Here is a 20,345-nt window from a genome sequence, read left to right as displayed (position 1 = left end):
AATGCAGGCTGAAGCCTAAACATGTGAAAGGTGAGCTTTGGTATCACTTTAAACTAATTAAAGAGAACTGAACTGACACAATGCTAATCCTTCTTTTGATGCAGTGTTAATTTTTCTCTGTTAAGGTTTTTTGGATGAGTTGGCTAACAGGGTAAAAGAGAAGATGGGGAAGGCACTCTTGGGGATAGGAGAGTAGGGAGGAAGGTGAGACTGTCCCTTTTCCTAACAACTAGCTGCTGAGTTGTGTTAGCTGAAGTGTCAGTGAGTCTTTCAAAGTAGGCATTAGGAAATAAATAGTCTCTCTCCCAGACACTCTGTGTACAGTGAAATGAAGAGTGCATTTGCTTTCTCAGTTACACTTATGCATGTATATTTGGAAGGTATTGTCACCTGCTCACCCTGGTCATCTTTCTTATATTTAAAAAAAACCCCAAACCTTAAAATTTAAAAAAAAAACAACCTACATAGTATGATCTTGGGAAGCCACACTGTACTTTTGCCCCTTCTAATTGTGACTAGTGTTAAATGTTTCAAAACATGATGAAAATGTCCAGATTGAGATGCCTGTTGAAAGGATGAGATGTTTAGAGAGAAATGGTAGTTGCTTTTTTAAGTCCTTCTGCCTTACCTGGTTTTGGCATCTCATAATTGAACCTAGTGAGAAGGAAACGCAATAACTTGGTCTGCTTTCTAGACAGTGTTGTGCATCAGGTTTAACGTGCAGCCCGAAATCTGTCTCCAGGGGTTCCATGCGGATTGGGAAGGATTTTATTCTGTTCACAAAGAAAGACAACACCATGACTTGCCTGCTCTTGTCACGAACTTTCCATGAGGAAGAGGGCATCGATGAGGTTTGCATGTGCTTTGTTGTAATGAACTAATGTGGTGAATGCTGTCTCATCTGAACTTCCCCAGCTCTCACAGGAGAAGTCTGTGTCAGTGTTGTTGCCACTCTCACTGGATCAGGGTATGGTTTTCTCTTGGTGATACACTTGTAGAGATCTGCAAAGTCATCAAAGATTTTTTTCCTTTTGTTTTTGATGCTGCTTGAGAGGTGTCTCTAAACTACAGCAAGTTTGAAGGGCTTGTTTCAATCATACACATCACTCATGTATGCTGAGTTCAGGACATGTCCAGACTTCTTGCATTTTCTTTTCCCACAAAATTTGAGTTTGAGATGTATTTAAATCTATTGCTCTTGATTTGATTTTCTGTAAAGAATTAAAGGTGTGATTGAAGTTGCTACCTGCAGGTCATGATTTCCAGACATGTCTCTTCTTTCAGATCTTTTTAATAAAAATCAGTGTGGTTCTACCTATTGAAAACTTGCATATCTTAATAGGTAATTCAGGCATTGTTGTTCTGTATCCAGACTCTTAAATGCTGTGATAATATCTAAGAAAGCATTTTATAGTGGGATAGTGGAGGGAGCTCTATAAAGAAGCTGTTGAGGGAGCAATGCTTGCTAGTGGCCAGCTGATGGTTGAAGCAAGTTGAGAACAGTGATGTAGTTCCTACAGTGGCTCTGGAGCCAGAAATTTTGGCTTGACCTCAAATCTAAAATGAGGACAGCATTCACTATCCTTGATGGGCAGCTGCAGTCTATAGTTCTATCTGGGTTTTTGTTCTGAATGACAGAAAACACCAATAAACTTGCAAGAATCCTATAAAAATAGTAAAGAGGGAAATCAGGGTAATATGACTGGAGGATATTTGAGTTCAAGAGAGAAGTACAGAGGTTGACATTTTTAAAGAAGCAAAGTTTGGGTGTTTTTTTAGTATTATGAAAGTTGTTACAAGAGGAGGGGAAAAAAGACATAGAGTGTGTGAGTAGCCAGTGCCATACAGGTTATTTTGGGAATGCTTCACTCTAAGACTAGATGTTGTAGGAAGGCAACTCAGAGGGGCAAGAGGGGTGCTTGAGCATTTGAGATATGCAAGCCACTGAAAAGCTAGGAAGGACTCTTGCAGTAACTTAGGGGGCTGTTGGAAGGGGTGGGTCACTTGGCCATGAGCCACAGAAGGGGGCTGACTGGAGTGCATGAGCCTGAGTTGCTCTTGGTATGGTGCAATTTGCAGGTCATAGTTCCCCTGCCCACCTGGAACGCACGAAGCCAGGAGCCTGTAACCGACAACATGGAGAAGTTTGCTATTGAGACAGAGCTAATTTACAAGTATTCCCCTTTCAAATCAGAACAGGAAGTGATGGAGCAGTTTTGTAAGATCCGTGGTGAGAAAGGTGCGTATGGACGTTGCTAGTCCCAGGCAAGGTATTTGGGGTCTGGCTGAGATACATCTGATCAACTTGTTGCTTGTGCAGGCACCCTGGTGATCATCTTTAACCTCAAACTAATGGATAATGGAGAGCCAGAACTGGATGTGACTTCTGACCCCCGAGACATTCAGATGGCAGAAACACCCCCAGAGGGAACGTAAGTGTGACAGGTGTTACAGGCCCCTGGGCTCTAATCAGATTATGTGTAGGATTTGTCTATATACTGTGTGCATGTGTTTTTTAAAAGCTTATCTTCCTGTGGTGAATTGGAGAATTGAGAAGATCTTTAGTTTGTTCTTTATCAGTTTGGAATTCATGCATGTAAAGGGCTTGCAGGTGTTATGGTTGTGTTTGGTGTGAATGCCTGCTTTGGTTTGTCTCAGCTTAGTCAAAGCAGCAAACTCGATGCCCTTATTTAGGCACCTTAAAACAAAGGAGCTCTAAGCTATAGGTTTAATTTTCTACACTCATCAAAGATGTTTTCGTCATAAAGACAGCTGGTCATGGGTCAGTGCAGCACTCAAACTGATGTTCAGTTTTGTGATTAAATGAAGCCCAGCAAAATGTGAGGTGCTGCGCAGCTCAACCTCCACGAGTGAATTGTACAGGTGGGTGCAGGTGGTTTGTATCACCACATCTGTCTGGGTCCAGGGGCAGGTTCTGCACTTCCCTGCAGAGGAGTAAGAAGCATGTGCCTCAGAGCGCAGCTGGAGGAGCAGAGGGCCCTGTTCAGGGAGAGCTGAGTGTTTGCCAAGTTGTTCACTTGTAGCCTGAAAAGGAAAAACTGAGCTGAACTGAGCCAAATGCTTGATTAAATCCCAGAGCTCCATGGGCACACCTAGCAAGCTTTACCTTTTTTATGAGATTACATGCTTCTTCCCTGAAGTGCTTGAATTTCCCATAGAAATACAGTTTCAAACACTGTAAACCTAGCTATTTCTATATGTATTAGCTTGCACTGAGTACACAGGTGCAGCCAACTCCGTGGGGGTGTCCAGGATTCTAATATGATTCTCGGTTTCTTCAATGCCTGCTGATGAGCTTTCACGACTTCCTCCTGACCTTGCAGTAGCATTTCTCTGTGTGATCAGTGCAGTTTCTGTCAGAGCATACTGCTGACTAAACAAAGGGTAAGAGAATGCACTAGCAAGTGGGACACACAGTGTTAAATGGTCCAATTTATAGGCTTGGCCTTTATTATTCAGCTGTCTTCAAACATCCTTTTCAAGCTACAGTAATATATACATAAGTGTTTTGTAATGGCATTTAGATGTACAGCTCAATAGAAAATCTCTGTAGAAGACATAGGTAGAAAAAATTTTAAAGAAAAGTCTCACTTAATGTAGCTGCATGATAATTAAAATAAAGGCCTGTTTTTTACCTAGCTTTCTTGCTGAAGGTTGTCTCTTTGACATATTTTGAAGTAGATGGCTATGAGCTGTGCTGGTAACAGTTGCATGAGGTGTGAATCCTGCCATAGGTGCTTAAAATACGTCGTGGGTAGTGCAGAGCAGTGTGGGGATGTGGTTCTGGTGGCCAGTTGGCTCCTGGGCAGCAGTTTATTGGGAAATGAGAATCTTGCAAGTTTTGTCTATGGAGAAACTTGTTAATTTAGTTTAGACAGAGGAGGCTCTGAGACAGTAGTATGTTATGGCTCTTATAAATTGGAGGGGAATGAAGAGGAAAAAATTGAAGGAAAGAGGAAGCAGTATGCAGATTGGAGGAGACTCTTACTAGAGAGACACTGATTACTCGGGGTAAATCGATGGAGGCATTTCTGGGCAACAGGGAGCAGACTGGGAGAATGTCTGCTGGTAGTCATGCAAAGAAATGCTGAACAAACTGCTCTGTCTCTGTAAGCATCCCTCTCTTGCAGAAAGCCTGAGCGCCGCTCCTTCCGTGCCTATGCTGCTGTGCTTTATATTGATCCCAGAATGAGGATCTTCATAAATGGACACAAAGTACAAACCAAACGACTTTCATGCTGTCTGTACAAACCAAGGTAAGCGTTGGACCTGAAGTCTACAGATGTATGGGACCTCTTGCAGTTTCCTTACAGAAAAGGTTTAGTATTTTGCTCTCCAGGTGTATCCTACATAAATTTCATGTTAAAACCACAGAAACAGATCATAAGAGAATGGGATGTGGTATTGACATAATGGAAAAACAGGTAGATAGTGGAAAATCTAATACCTTAGAAAATCGTGTAATTTGTGCAATTTGGCTTCCTTTCAGAACAATCAAATAAATTAAGATATTGGTTGTTCAAAATGCCATATCCATGCTAACTGTTGGGTAACTTTTTTTTTAAAGTAGGACAAGTAAATACATTTGGTGGGTGTTAGAATTCTTACTGAAAAGAAACTAGATTGAGCACTTCCTAACGGTTGCTTTGAAAATTAAAATTCCTATGTGGCTGATATAGGTGAATACGAGCCAGCAGTGTGCCCTGGTGGCCAAGAAGGCCAGTGGCATCCTGTCCTGCAGCAGGAACAATATGGCCAGCAGGACCAGGGCATTGATTGTCCCCCTTTGCTGGTGAAGCCACACCTCAAATCCAGTGTTCAGTTTTGGGCCCCTCACTGCAAGAAAGACTGAGGGGCTGGAGCGTGTCCGGAGAAGGGCAACGAGGCTGATGGAGGGTCTAGAACACAGGTCCTGTGAGGAGCAGCTGATGGAGCTGGGGTTTTTCATTGTGGAGAAGAGGAGGCTCAGGGGAGACCTTACAGCTCTCTGCAATTACCTGAAAGGTGGGTGCAGAGAGGTGGGTGTCAGATTGTTTTCCTACATAACAAGTGATAAGATGAGAGGAAACAGCCTCAAGTTGCACCAGGGAAGGTTTAGATTGGATACAGGGAAAAATGTATTCACTGAAAAGGCTGTCAGGCAGTGGAAGAAGGCAGGTGGTTGAGTCACCATCCCTGGAGGCATTTAAGAGATGTGTAGTTGCGGTGCTTAGGGACATGGCTTAGTGGTGGATTTGGCAGTGTTAACAGTTGGACTCAGTGATCTTAATGGTCTTTTCCAACCTAAAAGAATCTATGATTCTAGATTTTAATAGAGATTGGGAAATACCTTTCCCTATGTTCCTTTTAAATTAAAGAAAAAATTCCAAGTGAGCTGAGGTGTGCTGCCATTTGACTTAACAGGGACTGGAAAAGGTCATAAGGATGGGAGGGGAAAGGAAAATGTGTATTTAAGTCTGTTTGAGGCAACAGTGTTCTTCTGTTCATGGGAGCACACAGGTTGCATTTTAGATACCTTAACATGATTTGTCTTAATAAGATAGTAGTAGTAGTAGTAGTAGTAGTAATTTTACAGAGTATTTGCAGATTGCTTTAATACAGCATTTTGGATTGCAGGAGTGTTTCAGTAGTATGGACCCACTATCAACCCATCAGGTACTTTTACTAACTGCAATCTGATGTCACGCCACTGATTGCTGCCCTAAGAACCTGGCCAGTTTTCAACTGAAAGCATGGTCTGCCTGTCAAGCCCTTATTTCCTCAGTTTTTTAAAGGAAAATATGTGAAATGGTATGAGAAACCTGACCGAAGTCAAAGGAGATTACACCCATTGCTCTCCCCTTGTTGACTAAGCCAGCCATTTAATTGTAGAACACAGTTGGTATGTGCAGGTTGACTTGCCACTGGAAATCCTGATTTGTGAATAGAGAATCTATTAATTTCTGACTGTGTTTTACCTGCATGTGAGTGACATATGCTTCTTCCTCTTGTGCCACAGTCCAACAAAAGTACAGTGGAGAGAAAGCAGAGGAGGAGGGCACAGGTTTTTATCTCACCGGAGACCAGCTTCTTGCGAGACTCAAAGACAGGGTGCCATTGTTATGGGATGGTGATAGCATTATTATGATAATATAACATGGACCAGGTCACCCCAGATGTTCATATGCCTCAGTATCTGCTTTTTCAAGTGGTCAGTAGTTGATGTCTGAGGAGGGATATGAGAATTTTGTTCTATACTGCCTTCAAGGCCAGGCTGGATGAGGCTTGGAGCAACCTGGTCTAGTGGAAGGTGTCCCTGCCCATGGCAGGGGGGTTGGGACTGGATGATCTTTAAGGTGCCTTCCAACCCAAACCATTCTATGATTCTATGATTCTATGATTGTTTTCTGTTGAAAAGAGACTGTGATTTTAAACAGTTTAGACAGCAGTTCTTTTGGATCCCTTTCACCAATTCTGTATCTGCTTTTCATTTTTTGGGGGGAATAGTTGCAGCTATAGAAGGGGAAAATCAAATTGTAACTGCTCAGCAATAGTAATTTGTGACCAAGGAATGATCTGGCATGGAGGGCAAGAAGGCCCAACCACAGGATGGGTTACACTGACTGCAGTATAGTCTTAGTGGTGTAATGCGGGGTGCTCAGGGGCCAATTGTGGTAAATGGAGCTTATGCTGGGGGATGAAGCAATGCTGGGCTAAGGTGCCATATGCTGATGCTCATGGGATCAGTGCTGGTGCAGGTTTATCTGACAAATCTGCTTGTGCCACATCTTTGCAGACTCCATGTAGATCTGCTTATGGTGGTAGGTCAATAAATATTCTCCAGCACTCTAAAGAGATTTACATTTAAAATCCCCACTCCTGCAGCAGAGTAGTAAAGACTGTGCAAGCAAGGCACAGTGTAGATCTTCTTGGACTTGGGACAATTATTGTAGCCTTACCGAGTCTTTCTGGAGAGTGTCCAAACTGCTTCCTTCTGGTCTTAGACTCCTGACATCAGGGTTGGGCTCCAGAAGCTGCATGGCCATCGGGACGAGCCATTGAAGCCTTCACTGTGGGTTCTGAGACACAGAACAGCCCTTGGGGTAGGTGCCCCCACTGTGCCCTGGATGGGTTGTGGAAACTCAATCTTTTACCTTCAGATACCTGAGCAGAGCTTAGTCTGCCCTGGGTGGCTCTTTCCTGAGGGAAAACCAGTAAATCAGTCCATTCTGGGAGTGGAGTTACTCTGCTTTTACAGCTATAGGTGGTGGCTCAAGGGGAGCCTACACTAGGACTGTAAGTCAGATTGCCCTTGTCGCTGAAGGAAAAGCTTGTACAGTGGCTTGTCTGCAGGTGTTGGTGTTAGAGAACAAAGAATGGAAATCCGTCGTGGGCTTTAGGGTATTTAAGTGCCTTTACCAAAAATTGAGATTTTGCAGCTGTTGCACTGTTCTTCATCAGGAATAACAGCTTGTCTCCTGAGCAGGGCACTTATTTTCCTATTGTCATCTGCCCTTCCTGGAAGCTACATTTCTGTGGGTAGAGGTTTCTCTATACCTTTCTGGAATGTGTAACATCCTGGTGGCAGGGGCAGGTTGGTTTTGTGCAGGTCCTTCACCAGTGTTTGCAGGTGTGATACCACTGTACCAGCCTCCCTGGGAATGCCTTGTGTCTCTTGAAGGGTTGCTTCCATCTCTCCCCATCCTTAGTAACTATTTGAGCTTGTTTAACAGCGCAGGCTGTGCAGATAGAGGTAGCCAAGCCATGTGCAAGGGTTGGCCCTTCATGAGGGCACTCCAAGGCACTTGTAATGAACTCCTGCAGATTTCTTGTCTGCCTGACCTGTTTCTGTATGTCTTTGCTAGGTATGCTGTTTCAGACCAATTGAATAGGTCTAGAACTTTCCTGGCTGTGACTGAAGTTATTTGGTGTTGGAAGAGAAAGTGGAACGGGAGGGCAGGCACAGTGATGGCTCACGGTGCTTATCTGGGACACCCTGTAGTTGTTGGCACTGCACAGTGTTGCAACTGGGGTGCTGTCCAAAAGGTCCTCTTCATCCTGCCTCACAAGCTGGGATAATTCAGCTTCACTTGCTTCTCCTTTTTTTTTTTTTCCTTCAGGAAAGTCAGACAGGATGTGGTTGAGGTAATATAATTATGCCAGTGTGTTGAAAGCAGTGTGGTTTTCAGGATGTCTCCTCTCTCTCAGCCCCAGGTAGCTTTAATTGCCCGTAAGTAGATTTGAGGAGATGGCACCACCGAAAACCTGACTTTGCATCTCCTAACATGGGTATTGGGTGCTTTTTCCGCAGTTCCTTATGAACAGCAGAATAAGAGTTTAGCAGATGCAGAAATGTATTAAAGTGGACTGTGCTTGTGGTGTGAATTTTCTGGATTTGGAAACAAGGGATTTCTGTTGGTGAGACTATTTCTGACATCAGAATCGACCTCCATGTGTGCTCGCCCACAGAAACATACCTAAACAAAACTTTTCATCTGTGCAAGGTGATTTCTTATGGATACTGATTATCTGCCATTTGGGGGTATCTTGGCTCTTATTGGGATCTAAATGTGGTTCCTCCTACATTAATGAGTTGGTCAATCAAGCCTTATGTTTGCCTCTCTGTAAAAACAGCATTTCAAGTGGCTTTTGCTTTGGCTAAATGCTGAAGAGGTTTATTTTTTTATTAAAAGTTACTTGGGATGGGATTTGCCTCTAGATACATCAAAAAACATGTGTCTTAAGGCGGTTTGTGTTCCTGCAGGCTCTGATCATACTTGTCATCTCCCCCAGTTACGTGTCTCTGCACAGAGCTGATGCACACTCACAAGCTTTGCCTCTCATATGTGCCTGCCTCTTTCACTCTGCAGTAGTCAGTCAGATTGTGATCTGCATTTGGCATGATATAGAGAAGGTGAAACAAGACACTATAACTCAAGCACAATTTATAAGGTTGTGAGTCATAACTGTAGCATACAGAAATGTCCTGAAGCTTCAGAGCTGAAACTTGAAGCTCCATTCAGAGAGTTGCTCTGCCACTTAGATGTGTTGAGCTAGCCCTGAATGGAGATGTGCACTGTCAGACTGCACCTGTGGACAGCTGTTTGTAGGAGGAAAGCAAAGGTTCTTTACCTATAATGGGAGTTTTTTTAGAAGCTTTCCATGTATATTCACTCCTCCTTTCCACTTCTGAAGTTCTTCCTCTGTACCTTGGAATTTCCTCCAGAAGTATGGGTATGTTTCGCTCCCATCAGCTAATGCAGAAGGGGGCATTGTGATTTCAGCTACTACTAAAGCATCTCTGACTTTAAAAGTTTTTGCGTAGCTGCATCCAAAAATACCCAGTTCCTGATGTGTAAAACTGCTTCTCCATTTATTGAATCTATTGAGAAGAGTAGAGTAGCATGTGGAGACCTTATTCTGTCATACAGTGGTGAAATCTTGGTCTGACCTTCCTGCTAGTTTGCTGATTAATAAGTTTTGATCATCACAGGATGTACAAATATACTTCAAATCGTTTCAAGACCCGTGCAGAGCAAGAAGTGAAGAAAGCAGAGCACATGGCAAGGATAGGTGAGTGTTTGGGGTATGAATGCATCCTGATTTTGCTGTAACAAAGGATTGAAAGAGGCTGCCTTGCTGGAGATGACCCAGACTTACTTCCATGCAATGGAAGGAACATACGTTGTTCCCTAAGCCCACTTCCTCTAGGGAATACATGTACAGAATAACCCTTGGACCCATATCTGTCTGCCCTTGCTCCAGCTGAAGCCTGGCTAAGCTGCCCCCCTGTTACTTCACAGTTCTGCTCTCACCTTTTGCATATCTTTAGCTTTAGGTTCAGTTCTCCTGCTCCTTCACTGTTTAAGCAGTTGTTCAAAAAATAGATTTTTTTAATTCTGCCACTTGATGTAAAGTGATTGATCTAGGTGTCCAAGGGAGTCCTGGTTTCTTTCTTGGGTTTTGTCCCCCTTCAAACATACCTTTTGTCCCTCTAGAGTTCCCTTCCTATTAAGTCCTGTAGTCCTCAAGAAAAGCCCGAATTGACATTATTGGATATTCAGCCTATAGAAATTACATAAACATATAAATGGAGCATATAACTTCATTGTATTTGTGCAAATTTTACATACAAAGCAGTCTCCCTAACCCTTGATGGGGAAATGCTGTAGTGAAGGAGGAATCCGGGAAGTTGTAAGACATGTTGACCATATCTTCTGGTAACTTTCGTAAATCAGAAGCCTGTGTCCTCTCTCCCTGTGTAAGAGCTGCTCTAGGCACGTGTGCATATGTGTGGTGGTCAGATACACAAGCAGTGGTGCCATGTTCAGCTTGTGCAGAGTCATTAGAAACAAAAAGAAATGATGTGAATAGCTGTGTTCCCTATTACTCATTTATGAAGTACAACCTAATAAGATAATCTTGAAACTATGAAGTTTAAACAGATTTTATCCTGTCCCTCAGTTCTTGTAGATTAATTTATTTTTTAGGTTGAATCCTGTAGCCAAAGCAGGTGTTTAGCACACACTTGAATTGCCTTAAGAGGGTGTAAATAGCGTGTTTCAGAGAGGCTTCTTTCTTGCAGCAGACCACGAGGCCTTCATGATGTTTAAAAGGTGAATGGTAGTGTGTTGACACTGAAGAATACCTCCATTTGGTGTCCCAGTGCAAAGAACAGATACCATTGACATGGAAACATAAACTCATTTTCATCACCAAAGTTAGCCCACTGCCTCTGGTGGTGAAGGGGGTGCTCAGTCAAAGGGCTTTGAACATGGTGATGAAAACTCATGAGAGACTTCAGACTTTTTCTGCAAGATTTCATCACATGAAGCCAGTAGGACTAAAACATTCTCGTAGCATTAACCTCAGCTTACATGCCACACATCTCATTTCTTTGCTTCTAGGAAAATGAGTGTAATCTGTAACAACAAAGTTCTCTTGTTCTGCTATTGGTAGAAAAGGTTAATTTCTTGTAATCTCCAGAATATGTTTTCTCTTGAGGATGCACACCACTTTTAGGAGGGATCTTCACCAGGGAATGATTTGCAGTTTTCACTTTCAAAACTAGGAGTGCATTGTGAGAAATGGTGGGTCTCAGCTGAGCTAACTGAATTTCCAGTATACCATGGCTGCCTGCCAAGGATGTGTTGGAATCTGTCTTACTGCAGAACTCTAATGAGGGATTGATGTGTCTCTGGACATAGCTTATGAGCTTGTTGAACTAAAACTTCAGATAACTGAAAAATAGCTGTAGGGGGAAGGGAAAAAAAAAGATGTATGCACAGCTGTGACTGTTGGTGACATGGCTTTGGCCTATCCAAAAAGACACGTGAATCAGAGGTGAAGACATACATACATTTAAGATGAGGAAAAGCTGCTCTTCATTCCCTGGAAACTGACTTCCTGCCTCGTGTAGGAAGTAGCATCCAGTAAGCTGTAGCATCCAGATCCTTAAGTGAGAGGATAGATCCAGGAAAAAAGTACTGTTCTGGGCAGAGTAGCTGTGAAAGACCATCAGCTGCTTTCTGTGTATTTCTGAAGCAAGACTGAATACTGCACCGAGGCATCTCAGTATTGCCATTGCCTATTTTCAAGAAATCCTCTTACAAAGTTTGAAAAGTAAACAAACAGAAAAGGTAAGGATTTATGTGCATGTCCAGTAGTGAAAGTCTTTAACAGCGCTGTGTTCTGCACTGAATATTAGTTCAGAGTATGCCATGCCTGTTGTCTCTGGAAGGATGTGAATGCACTTAGGGAATGCATTTTTTCCTCAGCCCTCATAACGGAGTAGTTCTCTGTCAGCCATGCCTTCTCAGCTGTCATTGCATTAATGGAGCAGGTTTGACCTCTGCCCTTATGGGTCACTGCTGTGTTCTTCCCTCTAGACACAGCTGCACGTAGCCCACCAGCTTCTACCATACAAGCTTTGATTTAAATGGACCGAGTGTTTTAAGCTGTTTCCAAACTCCTGTGTTTCTGAGTTTAGCCAAGCTGTCTCTTGATGATGAAGTTTGCACAGTGCAGCTGTGCTGTGACTTGCTTGGTAAGCCTCTGCGGACGTCCCCCTCTGTGGGAGTAAGTGGAACAAAACTCAGATGTAACACTGAGTCTGAGTAGGCTGACTGTGCCCATTTGCATTCTCGTACCTGCACACACCAAAAACACGCATTTCTGCAAGTAGTGCTAACCATGGCATGGAGGACAGTGGATACTGGTTACAGTATCTGGATTCCTTCTGCCTGACAACGGAGTAATGCTTTTTGGAGAGGTGCTTGGTAATCTTGAGGAGGCAACTACTGTCCTGTCATCTTCTTGTTTACCTCATACTCCGTAAATCTTAGGCATGGTCACTGTTGTGTTTCTTTGTTTTGGGTGTCTCATAGCCTCAGTTTGTCTCCCTGTTGGGAGAACAGGAGGGCAGATGGCTCATAGGGTATGCTGCAACTGTGCTGCTGCCCTCCCACTGTGGGGGTGCAGGCCTGCTGCTCACCTTGGGGTAAGCCACACCACCCCATAGCTTGTACCAGTTGTATTTCCAATCATGTCTGTTTCTGTCAGCACATGCCACACATTTACCCCGTGTTTAATATTTCTTCTAGTCATCTTGAACATAAACATTTCTGCTCAAAATTTCTTTATACCAGTCTATTTCTTTTAGAAATCTCTACAGTTCATGAAGGCTGCAGTGTTGCTGCATCCTCTTTCAGAAATCTCCGTGCTTGGAAGTGAGCACGGGGAACATTGCAGCAAGGTCAGTGCTGCACCCACAGCACATGTACCACATTGATGCTTTCATGTGGCAGGTCCGACTTACCCTGTCCAAACAGGGCATTACTTGCCCATCCACATTTATCCCCATGGACCTCATAGCCTATGGGATGGAGGAAGATTACTCACTCAACTGTTTTTTGTGCAGCTGTGAGCAGAACAGGCTTCTGACCTGTAAGGGAACATGAGAGGTTTGTAGCCAGTGTGCTTTTCGTTGGAGAGCATGCAGATGTAAGGTACATGGTGCTAAGGTACCAAAGCACCTTCTGTCTCAGTTTTAAGGAGTTTTTATGTCCTTGGTGAAAATCACATTTACTGAATGAACCTTAAGCAATACGAGGGTGTCAGGCAGTCTTGTTGGCAGTCTGGGAGAGAAGTGAAAAGGGGCGTTTTTTTGAAGTAGTAAACTTTGTGTGTACAAAGATCAGGTGTAGTGGTCAGTTAGCAATTATCAAAGATAAAAGCATTTCTGAGAGTAGTCATTTCCCTTCATCTCTGCAAGAAAATTGCCTCTTTGTAAATCCTTTTCAAACTTGAACTCAGTCTTTGTTTTGTGAGAGCCTTTATCTGCCTTCACACTTCCAGGCAGTGCAGGCTGGGCCACTTGGATCCTTATTCTTTCCAGTTCCTCACTAACTTCCTCATGGATCCTCCCTTTAGACATGCTTTCCCAGAGTTTAGCCCTGCTATTATGCCGGTGTTGACTGTGACCTCTCACGATGTTTAAGATGGCATGCCTGTGGTGCCCTCTCATGTAGGGTTTTACTTTGTACCTTTTTGTGTTACCTTTCTACCTGTGTACATGTAAGCAAAGCTCTCTGGAAATTGGTCTCCTCAGGCCTTATGATATGCTGTCTGTACTGAATGGTGGACATCATCCTTTTCCCTGTGTGTTTCAGCGGATGAGAAGGCTCGTGAGGCAGAGAGTAAAGCCCGTGCCCTTGAGCTGCGCCTAGGAGGGGATCTCACGCGAGAGTCCAGGGTGAGCCTTGTGCTTAGCCAGCACATCACGTTTTAGGCACTGGGGAATGGTTCAAAGCGCTGGTGTTGGAGCAGCACTGGCTGGTCAGCATCCGGTGGTAGCACCTGGTCTGTAGGTTAAACAGGCAGTGACTTCAGTTGGCGGTGAGTTGCCAGCAGTGTTCAGGCAGCTCAGTGTTGTCATCACCACTGGATGTGCTTCAGCATCTACATGTGGTTTCCAGCCCAAGTGGGATATGTGCTGACTGCTCCCTTGCTCGCAACCTCCAATATATCCTGAAGAGGAAGGCAACCCCCAGTCCCCAGGCGCTCAGTTTGTTGTTAGCCTGTGGAGAAGGGGCCAGGGGAATGTGAGGTATTTGAACAGAAGTAAAATCGGGTGCTTTTTGGCTGTTGCCCTCCCTGCCTGCGCAGCTGGCTCCGAAGCATTTCAGAAGGGGCTTTTAGAGATGGGCTGTTTGCTTCCTCCCAATGGGGCTGTGGCTTCTGATTCGGGCAAGGCTGAGACCAAACCCACTGCTGGGTGGAAGGTGGGCTTGCGGTGTTGCCAGGTGGGTCTGCAAGTGACACCAGTTTAAAATCGCGGTATTTCCTATTGACATCTAACGGAAACAGCACTGTCCAAGTACCCTGGCAGTTTCCTTGTGCCTCATTTACTGTCTGGTTTCAGCTACCTTAGACAATTCGTTATATTTAGACATTTTCTTCCAAGCAACTGTGTAGCTGCTTACACAACCCAGCAGCAAGTGCTGCCTTAAATGTAAAGGTGTGCTGATGGTCACCCTCCACAGGTTATGAATTCTTTACAGTTAAATAATTTCCGAGATCTTTTTGCAGGCAGGGGAAAAAGTTATAGAAGTGAGTTAATTTCATGAATTTCACAGCAGCAGTTTTACTATGTGATGCCTGTTTGCAGGTGATGCTACGTCAAGTCCAAAATTCTGCAATAACCATGCGCCGGGAGGCTGATGTCAAGAAAAGGGTCAAGGATGCAAAACAGCGGTGAGTGCAAGGTGGTTCGAAGCTCTGGTTTTCTCAGGTTGGTCACTCCACATGCTCAGATGTCTCCTGCTTTGCTGGTGTGGTGGAGGGAGCATTTCAGTTCAAAGCTTAAAACATCTGTGGGCATCCTGTATGCTGTGGCTGTTAAACCAATTAGACTGAATTTCCTATTCAGGTTGCTTCTGCTATTCCCCTCTTACTTGCTGAAAGACATCTTTTGATTTGGCTTGTGTTCTGTAAATGTTTACCTGTTTTTTACGTCAGCTTTTTTCACTCTCTTACTTTTTCATCTGCAGGTAAAAGGCAGGCAAATAAGTGTTAGCAAGCTACTGTGACATGGCTTTTGGAGTTGTAGAGATGTTTTCTAAAAAACTGCTAAGTTTTGTTATAGGCAGTGCACTGAAATCCCAAGATACTATTCTAACTTAGCTCTGGTTGCAAATTAACTGTGCTATTGATGTACTGACAGGAATATTTCACTCCTTGTATACAGTTTTTTGCAGATGTGTCATATGCATTTCACAAATGAAGTTGTTACTTCAAAACAAATGCTCTTTAAAATCAATTCTGAGTCTGAGAAAGTTAGGGATTTGTGTATACCAAGTCTCTGTTCCCACCTAGTTGTTTTGCATGCTAGTTTACATGGCTGCTTAGGTCAGAACTATCCCAGACTTGTTGCCAGAGATAGATCTAATGCATCTTAAGATGGTAAAAATAAATAAATACAGTTTTAATTTAAAAGTGTGATCTGAAGAATGCAGAAACTCCTGGGAGAAGCTGTTGTCTTCAGCTTCCATGTACTTTTCCATGGACAGCTTGTCTTTTAATTCTTGGGTTTGATGGCATTAGTGCACAAAGTAAAAATGTGTGAATGGTCTTCTGGCCTTCAGAACTTGGACAATACAAGTTTGTTTGAAAAGAGCTTCTCTATGCCCTTTATTGATTAGTTGGAAATGAAAGATTCCAAGTTTTCAGCAGTTCTTTCTGTTTAAATCTAAGAAGGTTTGTAGGCCACGAAATGTAAACCAGCTGGCTTGGAAGAATACCCCAATTATAGGTGCGTCAAAGTTTATATCTAGTCAGGTTTCAAATACGTGATGATAAGTAAAATAGATATATGTGATAGGTAACCAACAGCAGAGGAAAAGGCCTTTTGTCTGGATTTTTATGTGGATTCAGCCATGTGAACTGAGCAAGAGCTGCCAGGTGCTAAGCCAGCTCTGGGCAGGCGTATGACTTGCCCTGTGTTACTGCATTTGTCACCAATGATCAGACACAGTTCACAGTGTAAGGCTTTTCCAATAATCTTGTACCTTATCTAGAAAACAGAGTAAATTCCTGAAAAATGTGTATGATAGGAAAACTTCTGTACTCAACAATTTCTCTAGCCTCTGAGAAAACTCTTGAATTACAAAGAATGTTGTAGAACAGTTTTCTGCTGTTTCTCTGGTGCTAGGTGCATCAGTGAAAGAAATGCTTTTTGGTTTCTAAAGCCTGTGTAAAGTCAGGCTATAAATCCAGTGGATAGGACAGATACTAAAGTTCTAATAATAAAATCCTGAGCTTTTGGCCCACACTTAATTTTCCATGTTTTGGATGATGTCTTGGTTTAGCCCTGTCTGGCAGTTAAGGACCACCAGTCACTCTACCACTCCCCTCCCCACTGCTAATAGTGAGGAAGGGGTGGAGGAAAACCAAGGGAAGCTCTTAAAAGTTTTGGTAAGAACTATTTAATTACACAAATGAAACTTACGGTGTTACTAACAATACTATTGCTAATAAGTGTTTAAAATAACAGAAAGATAGAACATATGATACAGGATCTCACCACCTGTGAACTGACACAGTCAGATTCCAAAACAGCAAGGCAAAAATCCACATGGAGAGAAGGAAATGATCCAAAACCCCTGAGCCCAAAAGTGGGATAAAAAGACCCCCTTCCCTGAGCCCAGGAGTGGAGAGCAGGGAGAAAGAAACTTCCAACCCCCCCTCCCAGATCAGTTCCCTGACAAAGGACGCATCTTCTCTGCTATTCACCTGCCACGAGGTCCGAACAAAGATTGAGCTACGAGCAGGAATTTCCTGAGCAGGGATTTCCTAGCCCACCCCCTCACCTCCTGGGTCCCCTTTTGCGCTTACAAAAATCACACACCTTGCAAACTGTCTACTTGGCTTGATGCGTCATGGAGTGAAACAAAATCCTGTGGGCTGGCACCAGGACAGCAGCTCATCCCTGCTTGAAACTAGCACAGATGATAATTTGGCTTCCTGTCCTCTGATAAAAATGAGGAGATGCCCTTCCTATTTGGTAGGTGAGTGCATGTTGTCACTTGAAATTTAAGGCTCCACATCCTTTTCCAGAAGTTAGAAAATTTATCTCTGAGATGGGTGTTTTGCCACACCTAGTCATGCTCTAGCCCAGCTGCTATCTTGGCTGTGTTCAAAACACCTATTGTTAAAGGTTTAGGTTCAAAATTCCTGAAAGCTGCTATTCCAGTTGTCTTCCTGGTAACTTACTTTAGAGTCACTTGTTTTAAAGGAATGTGGGTTACAGGGTACCTGTACATCTGTCTGGGGAAGAGTGTGACTTTTAAACAGAAAATTAACATTGAATGAATCCATTTTAGGGATTTATTTTGAGATGTGTGACTGTTAAGACAGACTTACATCTTATATCTGCAGATTATTATTGTGTAGTGCTCCTGCATGCACAACTCAGGTTCTTTTAATAGCTGATGTTAGTAGGCTGTCAAAAGATCATTTTAAAGAATTCCACTGTCTTCAACTAATTGCTCAATGAGATGCCAAATTCCTAAGTGGGATAAAGCACATAAGAGTTAAGAATTATTGGGGGGGATCATTATTATGATGTGGGGGGAAAAGTAAGGGAGGTCAGAAATGAGAGGGGTGAGTGGGACAGTGATATAGACTATGCCTTGCAATTGTTAAAAGTTTGGACATCAGGTTTGAAGGTATCACTTCAGCCTGAATCTGAGGATCCTCATTATGAAAAATCCTCAGCATGGATTTCATGCAAGTCCCTTAATTTAGTCTATTAAAGAGCAATAGTTCTGGTTTTGAGACACAGGAATTTTGTTTGAATGCAGAGATCTAAACCTCTTGAGGCTCTCTGCATCTTGGGAGATAAAATTCCTGAAAATCAAAGATTAAGATTCAGAGGTCTGTATGTACTCACAAACATACTGCAGGCCAACTTTTTTTTTTTTTTAAAAGTAGTCTGCTGCTTAAAGTAGAAATCACGCAAATTGCTGTCCTGTAATTTCTAGAAAAAAAGCTCTGCGTGGGCTGTGTGTTGTGTCTTCCAGCTTTTGAACATAGAGTAATCACATTGTAAAACTTGTAACTATGATTGGAATTGGAATTCAGATTCCCAGAATCTGAATGTCAAGACTGTAGTTTTGTGTCAAAATCCTAATTTCCATGCTTTATCTGGCATAGAGACCTACATCTGGAAAATACAAGCCAAAACAGCATTGGAGAGAACCAGTCTGTTCCTAACCGCTTCCATAAAACTAGTGAACTGTAACTTTTTTTAATAAGCAGATCTGAAATAAGACCCAGAATCCATTCCTGAAGGAGAAAACAAATGCAAATGAATAATTAAATTATCTGAACAGATACTGTCCACCCTAAATTAGTGTCTGTGTTGCAAAGTTTCTGTATTTTGTTCATATTTAATTGTAATGCACATTCAAAAAATGCTTCATGTGTTTTAGAAATAGCGGACTAAACACAGTTGTTAGTAAACCCATAATGCTCAGAGGTGATGGATTTCCATACCCTCTGTCTAATGACAGCAACTAATTACTTTTATTTTCAACATCTCTGAGCTCTGTTTCATTCTCTTACAGGGCACTGAAGGAACCCAAAGAACTGAATTTTATCTTTGGTGTGAATATTGAGCAGCGTGAATTGGATGGCATGTTCATTTATAACTGCAGTCGACTGATCAAGATGTATGAGAAGGTGGGCCCGCAGCTGGAGGGTGGCATGTGAGTTCCTGGAGATTTTTCAGCAGTCTTTTTAGGCCTGGCATGTTACATATAACTACACATAACTTAGGCTGTTCAATGATCTTGTTCTGCATGAATCGTTCTTTATGAGCATGAGGATTTAGTTTGGATTCTGACAAATACATTAATATTTAATATTGCACAGTATTCCCCTTGTTTCTTGATAGAGAGCTCTCTACACAGATTTTGGTCATATCTGCAGCAGTATGAGGCTTTTATGCTCTGTGCTGGCAATTGGGACTGATGAATACTGTTAGCAGTACTACCTCCTTCTGGGGACAGGGAGAATAGGTCTTGAAAGCAAATCCAAATATTTGAGCCCACCTTACTTTTTGCTGCTGGCTCAAGTCTGATTTAGAAAGCTGATAAATTAAAATCAGTACTGCTGCAGGAATGGGTGGGTGAGTGTGTGTAACCTGTTATTTTCAATGTTGTTTCCCTGAACAATGACCTGGCAGTTCAGTGTTGTTTGTGACTCTGTGTCCTTCTTCCAGGGCATGTGGTGGAGTGGTAGGTGTGGTGGATGTGCCCTATTTGGTTCTGGAGCCAACCCATAATAAACAAGACTTTGCTGATGCTAAAGAGTATCGACATTTGCTGAAGGCCATGGGAGAGCATTTGGCTCAGTACTGGAAGGATGTTGCTATAGGTAATGAAGCTGCACAGTTCCCAGGGACTGGAAGGGGAAGCTTTTGCAGGTGGAAGGCAGCTAATGGGGAGGGCAGCCGAGGGTGCATGTGGTGATTTTTGTGGTAATGGCTCCATACTGAGTGGGGGTTCATTTGTTTTCCAGCGCAGAGAGGTATCATCAAATTCTGGGATGAATTTGGTTATTTGTCAGCAAACTGGAACCAGCCTCCATCTAGTGAACTGCGCTACAAACGTCGGAGAGCCATGGAGATCCCTACCACAATTCAGTGTGGTGCGTCCAACCAGGCTGCAGTGAGGAGGCTGGTCCCCCCTGCAGAAGTGGGGAGGGACTTCTGGCTGCAGTTGGGGAGCAGCTAAATGGGTAGAATATTTGAGATGAGTCTTAACTGTTGTTGGATATACTTGGGAAATTGGTGTGGTCCTTGGGTGTTAAATGAGCTTGAGAAGTGCTATGGAAAAAAATAATTTTGTGGCTCAGGCTGTGTATTTCTGATTTGCAAAGTGTTTGTCTAACAGATGTATGTCTGAAGTGGCGGACTCTCCCATTCCAGCTGAGTTCAGTGGAGAAGAATTACCCTGATAGCTGGGTATGCTCTATGAATCCTGATCCTGAACAAGATAGGTAAGAATCAGTTAATATAAAGACCATATCTGCACATGGTTTGGTTGTTTTTTTTTTTTTTTCTGGTCATGTGTTCTTTGAGAGCAACTGGAGGGATAGGCAGTAATTCTGTACCTTTAAGCTGTGCTCCCGGTCAGTGAAACAGTAGTGATGACTTACGTGTTTGGATCTGAGACGTTGGCTGGCATTTTGTGCAACACAAATTGCAGATTGCACCCTCAGAAAGTTTGTAAATGATACCAAAGGAGCAGCTGATATGCCAGAGGGTCATGCATCCATCAAAA

General features: G+C 43.0%; 1 protein-coding gene across 1 annotated transcript in view; it reads left to right on the top strand.

Moving 5' to 3' along the window:
• LOC104508786 (MORC family CW-type zinc finger protein 2-like) overlaps positions 1–20,099 on the top strand; it is a gene marked incomplete at its 3' end in the record, with an annotated part of 31,579 nt that extends 11,480 nt beyond the window's left edge. Inside the window, 11 exon segments of the mRNA XM_010150516.1 lie at positions 743–851; positions 2,080–2,239; positions 2,321–2,432; positions 4,152–4,277; positions 9,494–9,573; positions 13,671–13,753; positions 14,669–14,754; positions 18,627–18,767; positions 19,283–19,437; positions 19,582–19,710; positions 19,956–20,099. Coding sequence (XP_010148818.1) covers positions 743–851; positions 2,080–2,239; positions 2,321–2,432; positions 4,152–4,277; positions 9,494–9,573; positions 13,671–13,753; positions 14,669–14,754; positions 18,627–18,767; positions 19,283–19,437; positions 19,582–19,710; positions 19,956–20,099 — 1,325 coding nt within the window.
• Positions 20,100–20,345: the final 246 nt, after the last annotated feature.

This window comes from Eurypyga helias, unplaced genomic scaffold (assembly GCF_000690775.1).
Source record: "Eurypyga helias isolate BGI_N326 unplaced genomic scaffold, ASM69077v1 scaffold7434, whole genome shotgun sequence".
Classification (NCBI taxonomy): domain Eukaryota; kingdom Metazoa; phylum Chordata; class Aves; order Eurypygiformes; family Eurypygidae; genus Eurypyga; species Eurypyga helias.
This window is presented reverse-complemented; position numbering and strand designations above follow the sequence as displayed.